We start from the raw sequence: 14,187 nt of genomic DNA, 5'->3' as shown, positions 1-14,187 counted from the left end.
TTTCTTCTATTTATAATGATTACTTTTAGCAATTCGATTTGTGTAATTGCATTCTTTTCCAAGACCTACCTCAAATACTGTATTTTCACCAGTTCTTTGATTTATCCTTCTTTGAACTAGAAGTTATCTTTCTCATCAATTCTCTTTTATAACTTGATTATGCCATATATGAATCTGCTTTGAATTTTCATCTTATTTAAATACAAACTCTTTAAAGGCAAGGATTGTGTCTTACCTTTTCTGTATCCTTGAATCCCTTCTATATTTTGATGTCATTTTATCATCACTTTTCAAATAGTGTAAGACAACATTTATTGTTAAGTGAGTTAATTTTTCTAAGATTTAGCAGTTTAATAACAGTGCAAGATGTAAGGAATTTTAAATGGTTGTTCTATTTTGTAATAAGCAACATTTCGGGCATGATAAGAAATGAAATAACTATAAATAGTCTCTTGTATACCTAGGTAATTTTGTTTTAACCACTATTCAGTTATTCACTCATTTACTCATCTATGTTTAACCCAAAAATATGTAGTAAATGGTAATTCCATATATTAAGGACTTGAGATGAAAATCTTTTAATTTTGTGTAATTCATCTTATTAAAAGTAATTTGGCTTTCCCATCAAAATTCATGCACAGTATTATAAAAGTTAGATATTGAGCTATAACACTTATACACACACTTGGAAAGGTTAAACTGTGAAAATGGTTTGCTTCTGCCCCAAAGTTTAATACTTTGGAGTTCTAAAACTACTTTTTAGTTTTGTATCTTTTTCTCCAAATTTTTAGTATTCTATTGATTTGTAGACAGTTTTGCTGAGGTATAATACACACATCATATGTATCATCCATTTAAAGTATGCATTTGATGTTTTTAGTATGTTCAAAGTTGTCATCACTATACATTTTAGAACATTTTCATCACTCAAGAAAGAAAATCTGTACCCATTAGCAGCCCATCTCAAATTTCTTCCAAGCTGTCCTTTAGCCCCAGCCCTACGCAACCTCTAAATCTCTGAATTTCTGAATAGAAATTTTGGAGATTTGCCTATTCTGGATATTTAATATAAATAGAATCACTTAATGTGAGATCTGTTTTGCTATTAGTAAGTTTTATTATTGTTTTCCTTCTAATATGCTGTATGATGGAAAGTCAGGTAGTTAAACATGCTAATGTTAAAAACAAAAAGTAAGTGCATGGATTCTGAGTGAGGTTTTTGGTGGAAAATAGTGTATAAGACTTACAACCTGTTGTGATACCTGAATGAAGTTTAAAAACTTTTATAGAGTTGAAATTATCTTATTTGAGTTGCTTTATTAGAGTTAAGTGTTATGGTGAATGTTTGATTTTTTTTTTTTTTTTTTTTGTACTGGGGATTGAACTCACGACCTCACGCTTGCCAGGCAGGCACTTATGCCACTGAGCTAAATCCTGGGCAAATGTTTGAATTTTTGGGAAGTTAGTTTTGATACCATCAGCATTTTCATGGACAGCTGATAAAATGCCACTGTGTATATAGATCTGCTTTGTCAGATAAATAATAGGTGCTTTATAAAGCAACATAGCAATCTCTGGATGTGAATAGCTGTAAAGAGCGCATTAAGGAATGTGTTGTACAAATAATCAGGTTTGATTATGAAGCCAGTTTATTTTTTATTTTGTTAAAAGAAGGTTAGTTCACTGTATTTTTCATTGTTATTGTCAAAGTTTTATTTTTAAAATTTTTATTTTATTAGTACATATTTATAGTACATGGTTGCGTTCATCATGGGAAGTTGTTACATGTACATGTATGTATCTTAATTCTTTTTACATTCTCTTTCCTTCACTTTTCTCCCCTTCTCCCCATCTCTGTTAAAAGTTTTTTCTTTAAAAAAGAATTATGCTTCTTCATATTCCTTCTTTTATTAAGTAGCTGAGATATTATTCTGCTAACCATTTAGTTCTCTTAATTGTGTGTTTACTTTTGTGAATATTTTATTTAGACTGTAAAGAACAACAGTAGTCTAATTTAACTATATTAAGTTATTTTGTAGTTATGTGCTTTGGCAAGCATGGAGTAATAAATAGTAGGTCTGTCCTTTCAGGTTATTGTTCAGTTAACTTAAAAAATTTTTTATTTGTTTTTCTAGGTTAAAAAATGGCCATATTTTAGTAACTAACAAGCCTAATACTTTGCTTATGAAAATTTTTGTCATCGTTATTTTTTTCATTTTGAGTTGAGAAAATGAATCCACATATAGAAGAAAGTACGGGATGTTGGAAAAAAGTGTCTTATGTTAAACAGTGGAACATATAAATAATTTGCAAGAAGTTTTAAAAGAAACGAAACTGTTATGCTTCGATTTTGGTATGGTATTAACTCTCTAGCACATAGGTAGCCCTCCAAAAAATCAACCAGTTTTCTAAATTATGGAAATTTTGTGGAAGACGTTGACCTGGATTTTGAGCCTCATCATGGCTTCATCGGAATTTCATAGTGACCACAGACTTTCATACAGTTCTCAAGGTAGGATTCCAGCTTTTGAAACTTCACAAAAATGTTGCTATTAGTTAGATAAGAAAAGATTCTGAATGTTTAGTTTGGATGAGTACTTTCTTTTGGGATGTGTTGTATTAGAAACTGAGGCCTACTGGGTCATTTCAAGTTCCAGTTTAATAAACATTAAGGGCTCTAAGTCTGTTTATTTTCTAGAGGATTTTAGAGTTGACTGATTTTTCTTGGAAAATGATAGACCCCAAGTTTCTTCTTCTGAATACTAAATTTTAATAGACTCATTCACTGCTATGATTTATGAACAAGGTCATTTTCAAATGAATACAAAGGTTTATGCTATGGAAGAAACCAAATAAGTTCTCATACCCTGTAATGGCCCTTTTACTATAGACCTTTCATAAAATGTACTTTTCAACCTTAAGAATTCTGATCTAAGGACTAAAATCTGAGTAAAAAAATAAGACTTGTGAACTCAATTTTTCTAATTTTAATCATTATTAATTTTAATCTATGAAATTAACTTTATATTATTTATTTATTTTTTTATTGGTACCGGGGATCCAACGAAATTGAACTTTAAAAATAGAAATGATCTTAATAAACAAAATCCTAGGAGTAATATCATTTTGTTTTTCATGGGCAATTCATTGTGTATAAAATTATTGGAGGGGTACTTTTGGGTTTTCTTTCCATAAATGCATGGTAACAATTTTTAGGTGCCAATGAGCCAGATTTTCGAGACTGTTATAGATTTCGTATATTTCTAGAAGTCCATGTGTAAAGAGTGGCTCTCAGTCTAGGATTATAGTTTAGCAGCAAGTGCCTGCCAGCCAAGTGTGAGGTCCTGAGTTTGATTCCTGGTACAAGAAAAAAAAAAATGACTCTTAAAGTAGATCAACAAAACCATAGCATTTAGTACAAACTCTCTATTTATAAAAAGTAAGATAAATACTGTGTTCCAACTTATCTCTATTTGGTTATGGTTTCATGGTAGTTTGTATTTCTGAGTAAAACCCAACATATAGATAGTGATAGAATGGGCAGAGTTTTGGGTTCCCTTAGTTGTAAACTTAGCTGAAGGAAAGTCTGGCTAAAGGATGATATTTAGTTCATCTAAGTGAGAAAAATACGTTTAATAGTTCTCCAAATTTTTAGTTGTCTATTGATTTTTAGACAGTTTTGCTGAGGTACAATACACACATTGTATGTATCATCCATTTAAAGTATACATTTGATGTTTTTAGTATGTTGAGTTATCATCTCTATACATTTTAGAACATTTTTATCACTCCAGAAAGAAAATCTGTACCCATTAGCAGCCCATCTCAAATTTCTTTCAAGCTGCCCTTTAGCCCCAGCCCTAGGTATCTTCTAAATCTCTGAATTTCTGAATAGAAATTTGTGGAGAATTGCCTATTCTGGATATTTAATATAAATAGAATCACTTAATGTGAGATCTTTTGTTATTGATTCTTTTTAATTAGCACAATATTCTTATGATATTAGAAACTTAGTTTAGATTATGAAGACATTGTGAATTTTCATTCATAGGTCACAGCATTTATCAGTACAGTTTTCCTGTTTATTGTAGAATGATGTTCCATTGTATGGCTCTATACATTATGTTTATGTGTTTGTCTTTTGGTAGATATTTGGGTAATTGCCTCTTTGGTTGCTGTGAATAATGTTAGCATAAACATTCACCTACAGTTTTTTATGTGGATATGTATTTCTATTTCTTGTACACATTAATTAGGAATACTTACTAAATAATATGGTAACTTCTTGTTTAATATTTTGAGAAACTGTCAGACTGCTCTTAAAAGTGGCTATATAGCATTACCACTAACGATTTTGGCTTTTAAAAGTGATTTCTACATAGCAATGGTATATATATTCTTTTTGGATAACTTTCCAAAATAGAACTTATGTGGGCTAAACTCTTCTTTTACATATGTATACCTTTCATTGATTTTTTTATTTCCACATAAAATTTTCATACTTACAGAATTTTGCTTCTATAGTCTATGTTTTTAAACTTAAATTTATAAAAGAAAACTAGGCCTTTCATTAGCAATTTTAAAAGAATATTGATTTGGAGGCTGGGGATTTAGCTCAGCGGCATAAGCACCTGCTTTGCAAGCAGGCAGTTGAGAGTTCGATCCCTGGTACCAATTAAAAAAAAATTTAAAAATTTAAAGAATATTGTTTTGAAGAATGGAATAATTTGGACTTAATCTTTAGTTTTTGCGCTTTCATTTTTGTTTAATATAAAATTTTGGTCCATATCTCAAATTTAATGATACATAGTTTTAACATATTTGACACAGTTGTTTATATTGCTACTTCTCTGTTCTGTTAAATTTTCTTTTCTTCCATGTGCTTTTTTCTGGATTCTCTGCCTTGTGATTACAAAGAGGAATTCCTGACTTATCTTGAACACTACCAGCTAACTATTCCAATAAGGGTTGATCAAAATGGAGCTTTTCTCAGCTTTACTGTGAAAAATGATAAACACTCAAGGAGAAGACGGAGTATGGACCCTGTTGATCCACAGCAAGCAGTGTCTAAGTTATTTTTTAAACTTTCAGCCTATGGCAAGCACTTTCACCTAAACTTGACTCTCAATACAAATTTTGTGTCCAAACATTTTACAGTAGAATACTGGGGGAAAGATGGACCCCAGTGGAAACATGATTTTTTAGACAACTGTCATTACACAGGATACTTGCAAGACCAACGTAGTACAACTACAGTGGCTTTAAGCAACTGTGTTGGGTTGGTAAGTAGATGTTATAATTTTAAATTTCTGATGGGAAAATAAATTCATAATGTAAATGTCTTTTCTCGGATTAAAAGATGGTTGTTTTAAGTAGAAAGGTAATAGTCTAAAATTGTTATCTCTGTTGCCTTTGGTTTTGGTCATCCTTTTAATGTTTGTAGTGACTTTACAAAGATTAATTTTTAAAAGAATTAGTAGTAGAAGAACAAATGAAACCTCAGGTTTCTTTTTAGACTTAAGTTTTTCTGTTCAAATAGGGTTTTTTAAAATGCATAAATAAAACTCAGTCATTGGTAAAAAGTTTCAGTGTATGTTTGGGTATATATATATGTATGTATTATGACAGGAAAGTGCATTCCTAATTTCCTCAGTTAAGTTGTTCTGTATAAAATCTTCTTTGGTAGATAATATAGGCTAACATTACTTAAAAGGCTCATTATAACTATAAGTTCTTGAAGTAAATCTTTTTTTTCCTTTTCCTGGGTTGGCGGGGGGGTTGAACCTACAGCCTTACGTATAGTAGGGAAGTGCTCTGAGTTACATTCATGGTCCTTTTCATTTTGAATCACGATCTTGCTAAATTGCCCAATCTGAACTCAAACTTGAGACCCTATATAGCTTTACCTTTGTGGGCAGCCACGATTATAGGCATGCACTTCCAAGGTTACTTGAAGTAAAATATTTTATATTAATGTCTCTGAAATGTTTTCCCAACATTTATATGAAGATTAATGATCTTATGGGTGGTAGAGTATAGGGTTTATGTCAGGCATTTGAAAGCATTTTATTCTAGTATTAAATAGTTCAGAGTTACCCATAATAATGATTACATATCAAAGCATATTTCCTGCTTCCTTTTCTGTTTTTATCCTGTTCCAATTAATGAAGATGTTCCATTAAAGTTTTGTCTGTGTATAAGAGCACAAACTTTTTATGCATAAGGCAGAAATTTTCTTACCATATTATATATATTCTTTTTTTATTTAAAAAAATATTAAGATAAAAGAGGACATAACAAAACAGGTCAGAACAGAACAATTAAAGCAACATCGTGTTTTACCACAAGACAACTCGACATAGCAGTAGTTACCATAGTGTCTCTTTCCTTGAAATATTGGAGTATACCTTCATATACTATAGCATCAAACATAACAAGACAGTGTAAAATCATTCAAGAGAATGAAAGTATTACAGAGTATTCAGAACCAACTAACAGAATATGAACAATGGTACTATATTATCTCCTTGTCTATAAAAATTTTTGTTTATACTATCACATTTAATAAAACCCAATAAGATACAACATGATAAAATCGATGGAGACAGAACAAAAGCTTGGTGGGATTTCAAAACGAGATGATATTAAATCATCATTAGCTATTATATTGTCTTGTTTTCTTCAAAATAGCTGTTTATACTATCACAGACAATAAAATTAAACAATCCAGAATAAAACCATTCCAACTAATGAATGAAAACATTATAAGGCTTCAAAGCAATAATAGGGATTCATGATTACCACGTATTTTTATGTATTGTTACCATTTCTTACACTAGGGAAACTATTCGGATTTATACATGCATATTATACATATTCTTATATACATATAAAAATAACAATATAATTTGAATTAAAATAAGTTTTGAATTTCAAAGAACTATTAGGAACTATACAATGGAAAAGAATTTCAAAATAAAGCACAATTTCCTTAGACTATCCATTTTCTGTAAGTGTAAAGTAAAATGAGCCAATAGAATTACTTAGATTTTAAGATTTGAATGTAATTCATGTAAATACATGTATTGAATACATGTATTGCTTGTTTCTTTCCACATGAAAAATATTAGCAATTTTATACAAAAGATTTATTTTTTGAATGATAAATGTGTCCTAAGACTTCTCATATGTTGAAATAGCACTTGTTAACTATTACAAAAATTATTTTAGAAAAATACTTTTTCTTTCTTTTATTTGGCATTAACATTAACATGCCATTGCTAGTTTTAACAGTGTGATGAAATTAGCAAATTTGAGATTCAGAAAAACAAAACAAAACTGATTCCATTGAAGGACTTGAGGGAAGAGGAGTGACTGGTGATTTAAATATGAATTAGAACATATAAATGATTATAAGAACTTAGACTGTGGCACTGGGAATGGGGAAGAGAGAATGAATCTAAACCACAGTTTGGTGAGAAAAATTAGAGGACTTGTATCCTGTTAGTCTTTTGTCCCCTAGAATACATTAAGAGAAATAATACACGATAGGCATTTAATAATACTTTAAAAAATGGAAACAATTGAATGGAACGTGGGATGAAAGAAAGTAATTGGAGATGGCTGAATATTGTGTTTTGGATGAGTGTATATGAATGCTATTAGCTGAAAAAGAGGATTAAAAGAGTGCTGCATTAGAGGAGAAGATGAAGAGAAGGCCTCTGATACAGAAAATGTGAGGGATTTGAAGAAATTAAAATAAAGATGTCCAGTAGCTCTTGGGGAATATAGCTCTGAAAGTTAGAAGAAAACAGTTCTAGAAATGAATGATTTGACAGTCGATATAGTGATCATGAAATTGTGAAGATGTAGTGTTGGATGAGTCAAATAAGATTCCAAGTGGTTCTTTCTTGAAAGATTATAGCATAGTGTCATTAATTTGTTCGTCATCCTCATTAGCATTTTTTCTCTTGTTTGCTTTCCCATTTATGAACACTTTTTTGTTTTGTTTCTTATTGAAATTGCAAGATCCATGTTAGTTAATTTTGATTACTTGGTTAAGGCATGACCTGCCGATATGCTGCTATTAGAGAGTGTGTTTTGTGTTACTGTTTTCTCTCTCAGTTTTAGTAATCTTCCTTTTTATTCTTATTTTGTTTTTTTTTTGTTTTTTTGTCTTTTTCATTTTTTTTTTTATTGGTACCAGGGATCGAACTCACAACCGCCTGCTTGCAAGGCAGGTAGGTACTTATGCCGCTGAGCTAAATACCCAGCCCTATTCTTATTTTGTATCATTATCTTTTTTATTAGAATAGATAAACATTTTATTTATTTATTTATTTAGTTTTTTGAGACAGGGACTCAATATGTAGTTCAGACTGGCTTGGGCTCATTTTGTGGCCCAGGCTAGTCTCAACCTCCTGCCTCAGCCTCCCAAGTGCTGGGATTACAGAAGTGTGCCACCACACCTGGCATAAACATGTTTTTTTAAAATTCACTTTTCAATGTCTACTGCTTTTAATTAACTTTGTTTTATTCTGTATAAATTAGTGAAGAGATTATTAATATTTTCTAATCATTTTTGGTTTTTTGCTCACAGTTTTAGCATTACACCCTTGCACCATTCAAAGGACAAAGTTCCTAACATTATAGTTTACTGGTTGTCTCAAACAATGCCAATTTTAGTTTGCCTTATGTTTGGATGATAGTTTTCTAATCTAGATTTTATCTGTAATTTATAATTAATTCCATTTTTCTTGTTGAGGAAAAAAAGAGGATTTTTAAAAATCAGATAACTAGTATTATGTTGTTCTTTAGTTCTTCCATCTATTGCTTGGGATATATCTCGTTCATATTGGAGGCATTGGAATATAATGGCTTAGTAAGTTCTTCAGCCACTGCACATCTCTCAGTGTAGATTTCTTCTTTCCTAAATTTGTTCCACATCTTCTTCTTTTTGAGTTTATATCCTGGTTTCTTGGGGAAAATATCTTAAAATAATTAACCTGAGATAACTAGGAAATAAAGTTTCTGAGTCTTTGTCTATTTGAAAGTGACTATTTGATCTTATATTTGGTTAATAATTAACTGAATGTGGAATTCTAGGTTAAGAATAATTTTCTTTAAGATCCATGGATACTAGAATTGGGAAGGGCAATATATGGGTCATTAAATTTATTTGTATTTCCAAGTATGGTGGCACAAGCCTATAATCCCAGTCATTTGAGAGGCAGAGGCTGGAGGATTTCAAGTTTGAAGGCCTGGGCAACTTAGTGAACCTGTGCTTCAAATAAAACTTTTTAAAAAGTGGGGGATGATTGTAGATGGATGTAGCCCAGTGATAAAGTGTTGCCTAGTATGTGCAAGGCATTGGGTTTAATTACCAATAAAGTAAATAAATAAATAAATTTATATATGATTTTATATTTTTAAGCAAAGGAAAATATTTAAAAGTCTAAAAAATCCTTAGCATTGTTTTATTTTACATTGAAAGTTACAAGTCTGCTGTTAGTTTGATTCTTATCCTTTTTCTTTTTAAACATTTAAAAGTATTTTTTACGTTTTTTCATTGGCAAAAGTGTATGCATTCTTCTCTTTATCTTTGTAGTTTCAGTAATTTTATAAGGTGGCCAGATATGGGTGTTCTTTCTATCTCTTTGCTTGGTATTAAGTTTATGGGGATTAAAAAATTATTTGAATAATATTTTTCTTTCTCTCTTTTCCCTTACTATTTCTCTCAAGAATTGGCTTTCTGCTCTTCCGTATGCTCTTCTCTTTTTCCATCTCTTTCTTTTTTATTCTAAGTACTGTGCGATGTTCTCAGTTCAGCCTTTTTTTCCCTTCAATTGATTTAAAAGTTTCAGGTGTCCTATTTTAATTTTACAAAGCTCTTTTCCTTTACCTTCTCTTCTTACCTAATGAAAAATGATTTTGTTCAATTTCTCTGATGATAATTATATATAGTTATAAAAGCTCATTTACCCTTTAAAGTTTCTATTCATTTAGCTATGTCCAAAGTTATGTTTGTTTCCTTTTTTTAATAGTTAATTCATTTATTCACTCATTCACTGAATCGTATAGTTACCGACCATATAATAAACTATTTTAGGTAATAAGAGTACACCAATTAATAAAACCAAGCTCCCTGAAATTATTTACTTTGCGTTTTAGTGGTGGAGACATAAATAAGGTAAGTAAAAAGAAATTATAATACGTTAGTGATGAGTACTAAGGAAGAAAAAAATATCAAGCAAAGACCTAAAAGAGAAATTTGGCAGGAAATGTCGACATTTGAGATATAAGATTTCCAGGTTGAAATCTGTAAGTACAAAGGTCTGATCTGAATGTTTGGAAAAACAAAGAGGCCACTATGGCTATAGCTAAGTGAGGAAGAGGGAGATCAATCAAAGTGAGATCATGAAGGAAACTGGGAGTCAATATTTTAGAAGACACAAGACAAGAGTTATGATGATTCTAAACTTGAGCCTTGAATAAGTGGAAAAATGTAATAATTATCAACTGAGATAGGAACACTTGGGCACTCACTGACCTAAGATTGAAAAACTAGTGAAGAGTGGGTTGTTGACCTGTAATATGAATTCAGTTAGACATATTAAACTGGAGATGATGTAAAGGACACTTGATATGCCACTTGGGAGCTCAAAGAAGAGATGAGAATTAAAAGGTTGTAAATTTTGTAGTCAACAATATATAGATGACATTTAGAGCTTGAGCATATGAAAATGCTTAGGGAGGAACATAGGGGTAGAACAGAGAAGCAGTGTAAGAGTTGAGCCATTGGGTCTTCCAAGAGTTTGGGGAAATCAGAGAGAAGTGAAGAAACCACAGAGAATAGAGCAGTAAGAAAGTAGAAAGAGAATCAGGCAAATATGTAGGAAGCTAACATAAAAAGTATTTCAAGTGAAAAATGCTGCTGCTGAGGCAAAATAAGAGTAAAGACTGAAAACTGACCATTGAAGTGAATTTATTGAAGACCTTCACAACAGCATATTTGGTGAAGTTATGGTGGTATTAGTGGGGGAGGCAAAGATCTGAGTGGAATATATTTAAGAAGGAGTGGGAGAAAATACATAAACAAGTATTTCAAAAATGTTGGAAAAATGATCATTAACTGTTGGTGCAAGTGAGGTCAGGGGAAGCTATGTTTTGCTTGGTTTTGATAAAGATGGGAATAATTATGTAACGAGAAGGAAAACAGACTGACATCAGTGGCAGGTAAAAAGGGATAGAATCATCTGCATACGTGGGATAATTAGCTAGAAGAAAAAGATTCGTTAACAATAATAGGAAAAAGTTTATGGACATGAGATACAGATAGGTATGTACTAGCATTTGTGAGACTTTGTAGGAGGTAGTACAATGTTGTCTATTGGAAGGGAAATTGGAAGGATTAGGTTTTATAGGATTAAGAAGAGATGGAGGGAAAGGGGAAAGGGGATGGAAGGGAAGAAAAAGAGATGAATAAAGGAATTAAAGTGTGTTATGTCCATGTGACAACTCCACACAAGGAACGCAAATATTATGTACTAATAAAAATTTTACAGAAAGAAATGGAAAAACATGGCTTATTTAGAAGAGCAGAATACTGAATTAACTACCATGGAGTATCAGTTAGGACAAACTTGAAATTAATGATTTTTTTTTTATCGGTACCGGAGATTGAACTCACAACCGTGTGCTAGCAAGGCAGGCACTTATGCTGCTGAACTAAATCCCCAGCCCCACAATTAATGCTTTTGAATTGTAAGTGAACCAGTTAGCTTGCTGGTGTGTTTTTCTCTGGCTAAGTCCAATTGCAAAGGTGCAGGCCCAGCAAAATTTCTTTTAGTCAGAGTTATAATTTGGCCAAATGAACTGAATTCAGTGAAGTGAGAAACGGAAAAGAGAATTCAAAGTGGAATTGAAGTTGATTTGAGAGAGAAGTGAGGATATTGAAAAACCAATTAACTGATGTTTTGATGGAGTTGGGATGTTGGAAGGGTAGTGCTAGAAAGAGAGAAGAATGAGATATTTGAAATCAGTATTATGGAATATTACAGATACTCATAATGCTGAAGTCTAGAATTTAACAGTGAGCAGGAATGTCTAAGGTAAGGTGAATGATAAGATATTTGGAAGAGAAGAGGTCAAGGAACTATGAGTGGAGTGACTGAGAGATTATGTACAGGGGCTGGGAATTTAGCTCAGTGGCATAAGCGCCTGCCTTGGAAGTAGGCACTTGTGAGTTCGATCCCCGGTACCGATAAAAAGACAAAAAAAACCCATTATTTACATTAGTAGTTTTTAATATGAATCCATGGCTAAGATTTAGGGAGACTCTGGAATAGATAAAAAATATCTTTTTTTTAAAGTATGTGTAGTACATAATGTTCATATTTATCATGGAGACATAATACATCTTAATTCTTTTTTTCTTTGTTCCCTCACTAGTTTTTTTTCTACATTTATTTTATTATTAGTACATGTTTGCAATACTTAATAAATACATTCATGGGGGAATTAGTATGTATAGTCACATCTTGATCCTGTTTCTTCCTCTTCTTCTCTTTTCCCTTCTGTCTCACCACATTCCCTTCTCATCTTTGCAAAGTCTTTCTCCGTTTCCTATCATGCACCTTGAGACCATAATTCTAAGTGAAATAAATCAGGTGCAGGTTGAATATCACACATTTTCTCTTATATGAGAAACTCAATGTATAAATAATTTAAAGAGCAAAATGAAAGACGAATAATATTTTTATTAATTCTTAACCAAACTTTTAAGATTTCTTTCAATTATAAAATGTAGATAATCAATATAGTAATAGAAGTACCTGTGACTTTATTCTCCAGATATATTCATATCATGTTACAGTTTTTGCATGTTTTTCAAACTGTTATTTTTATTCATCACTGATGTGAAATTATTAGAGTCACTGAAGAGGTGAATGTGTTACAAAAAGTATATGCATATATTTTGCTTATTAATTTTATTTGTAATTTCTTTTTCTGCATTTAAAATGTCATGAAAAGGAATCTATAGATATCACATCTAGATATTCCCAAATATCTAAATAAATAACACTGGATAAAACCAAAGGCATTCAGGGAATAGCTGCACACATAACAAGTTTTAAGAGCCTGTGATATACTTCCTCTTACATTGCATTTTTTCATTCTTAATATTACATAATACACAATTACATAAATGATCTATACTAAATAATTTATAATATTAAACATTACTGATTTATAATAAATCATTTATGTAATTAATTACTTTTTTCAGTACTCTTACTAGATTGTGAGCATTATGATACAGCTGAAGATTTGTTTGGTGCACTGTTATATTAATACCATTTAGTACAATATTATTCCTATAATAAACAGCCAAACCATATTTGGTGAATGAATAAATAACACTAGAAACAGCCCTTAGAGGGTAAGAGGATTATATTACGGTGGTTAAGAGTCTGGTTCCAAAATTAGTCAAATGAATTTTTTATTTAACTTTGCTTTACCTGAGTTCCTCATGTGCAAAGTGGAGCTGGTCACTGTACTTACTTCAAAGAAGTAGTAAGACTAAGATAATGTGTATAAACATTTTACAGACTATCTAATCTAAAATCTCTGGATTTCCCTTTCAAAGTCTTTTTATTATTTACAGATTTTATTTACTTCTCAGCCTTTGACTTTATTTTTCTTCAGTAACCTTTGTATAGGACCTTTTAACTTCCTATTGCCAGAGACCAGGGTAACTTTAATGCCTGTCCTTTCGAGACAGTAACCCACACTTCACTTCCTACACTCTAGTAAAATTCTTGTTTAAACTTGCACCCTTTTCTGCAAGAACTGTACTCTGTTTTCTAGTACATTACAGTGGTAATCTACCTGGTAGAACAATTCATGCTCAGCTATTGTAGTCTGTTAATGTTGTTACTCTTGTCATTATTCACATTTAATATAAAGACTATTTACCATAATCTAAAGCAAACAACAGTAAAAATAATATGGAGTGACTAACAGCTGCTTTTTTTTTTAATTTCTTGAACTCATTTCATGGAGGTTGTAGGTAAGAGCACTTTTGATTATGTCTTATCTTTCTTTCCAAGAACATATTACTTAAAACAAATTTCTCTAAACAGAATGATAGAGTTTTAGAATTCAAAAGGACCTTAGAGATTACAT

At 31.2% G+C, this 14,187-nt stretch overlaps 2 protein-coding genes across 3 annotated transcripts in view; both read left to right on the top strand.

Moving 5' to 3' along the window:
* Nucleotides 1-2,291, top strand: part of Cenpk (centromere protein K) — an 89,597-nt gene extending 87,306 nt beyond the window's left edge. The window contains exon 10 of the mRNA XM_063258257.1: nt 2,136-2,291. Coding sequence (XP_063114327.1) covers nt 2,136-2,165 — 30 coding nt within the window. The 3' untranslated portion in view covers nt 2,166-2,291. The remainder of the gene's footprint in view (nt 1-2,135) is intronic.
* Nucleotides 2,292-2,326: 35 nt separating this feature from the next.
* The window catches only part of Adamts6 (ADAM metallopeptidase with thrombospondin type 1 motif 6), a 280,941-nt gene continuing 269,080 nt past the window's right edge, over nt 2,327-14,187 (top strand). For both annotated transcript variants that reach the window (XR_010050518.1, XM_063258246.1), the window contains exons 1-2: nt 2,327-2,512; nt 4,918-5,282. Coding sequence is in view for 1 of the 2 variants with exons in the window: in XM_063258246.1 (XP_063114316.1) it covers nt 2,416-2,512; nt 4,918-5,282 (462 nt within the window). In the remaining variant the exon portion in view is untranslated. The remainder of the gene's footprint in view (nt 2,513-4,917; nt 5,283-14,187) is intronic.

Source organism: Cavia porcellus, unplaced genomic scaffold (genome assembly GCF_034190915.1).
Source record: "Cavia porcellus strain 051 isolate PalLab524CR breed Dunkin Hartley unplaced genomic scaffold, mCavPor4.1 scaffold_11, whole genome shotgun sequence".
NCBI classification, from domain to species: Eukaryota; Metazoa; Chordata; class Mammalia; order Rodentia; family Caviidae; genus Cavia; species Cavia porcellus.
This window is presented reverse-complemented; position numbering and strand designations above follow the sequence as displayed.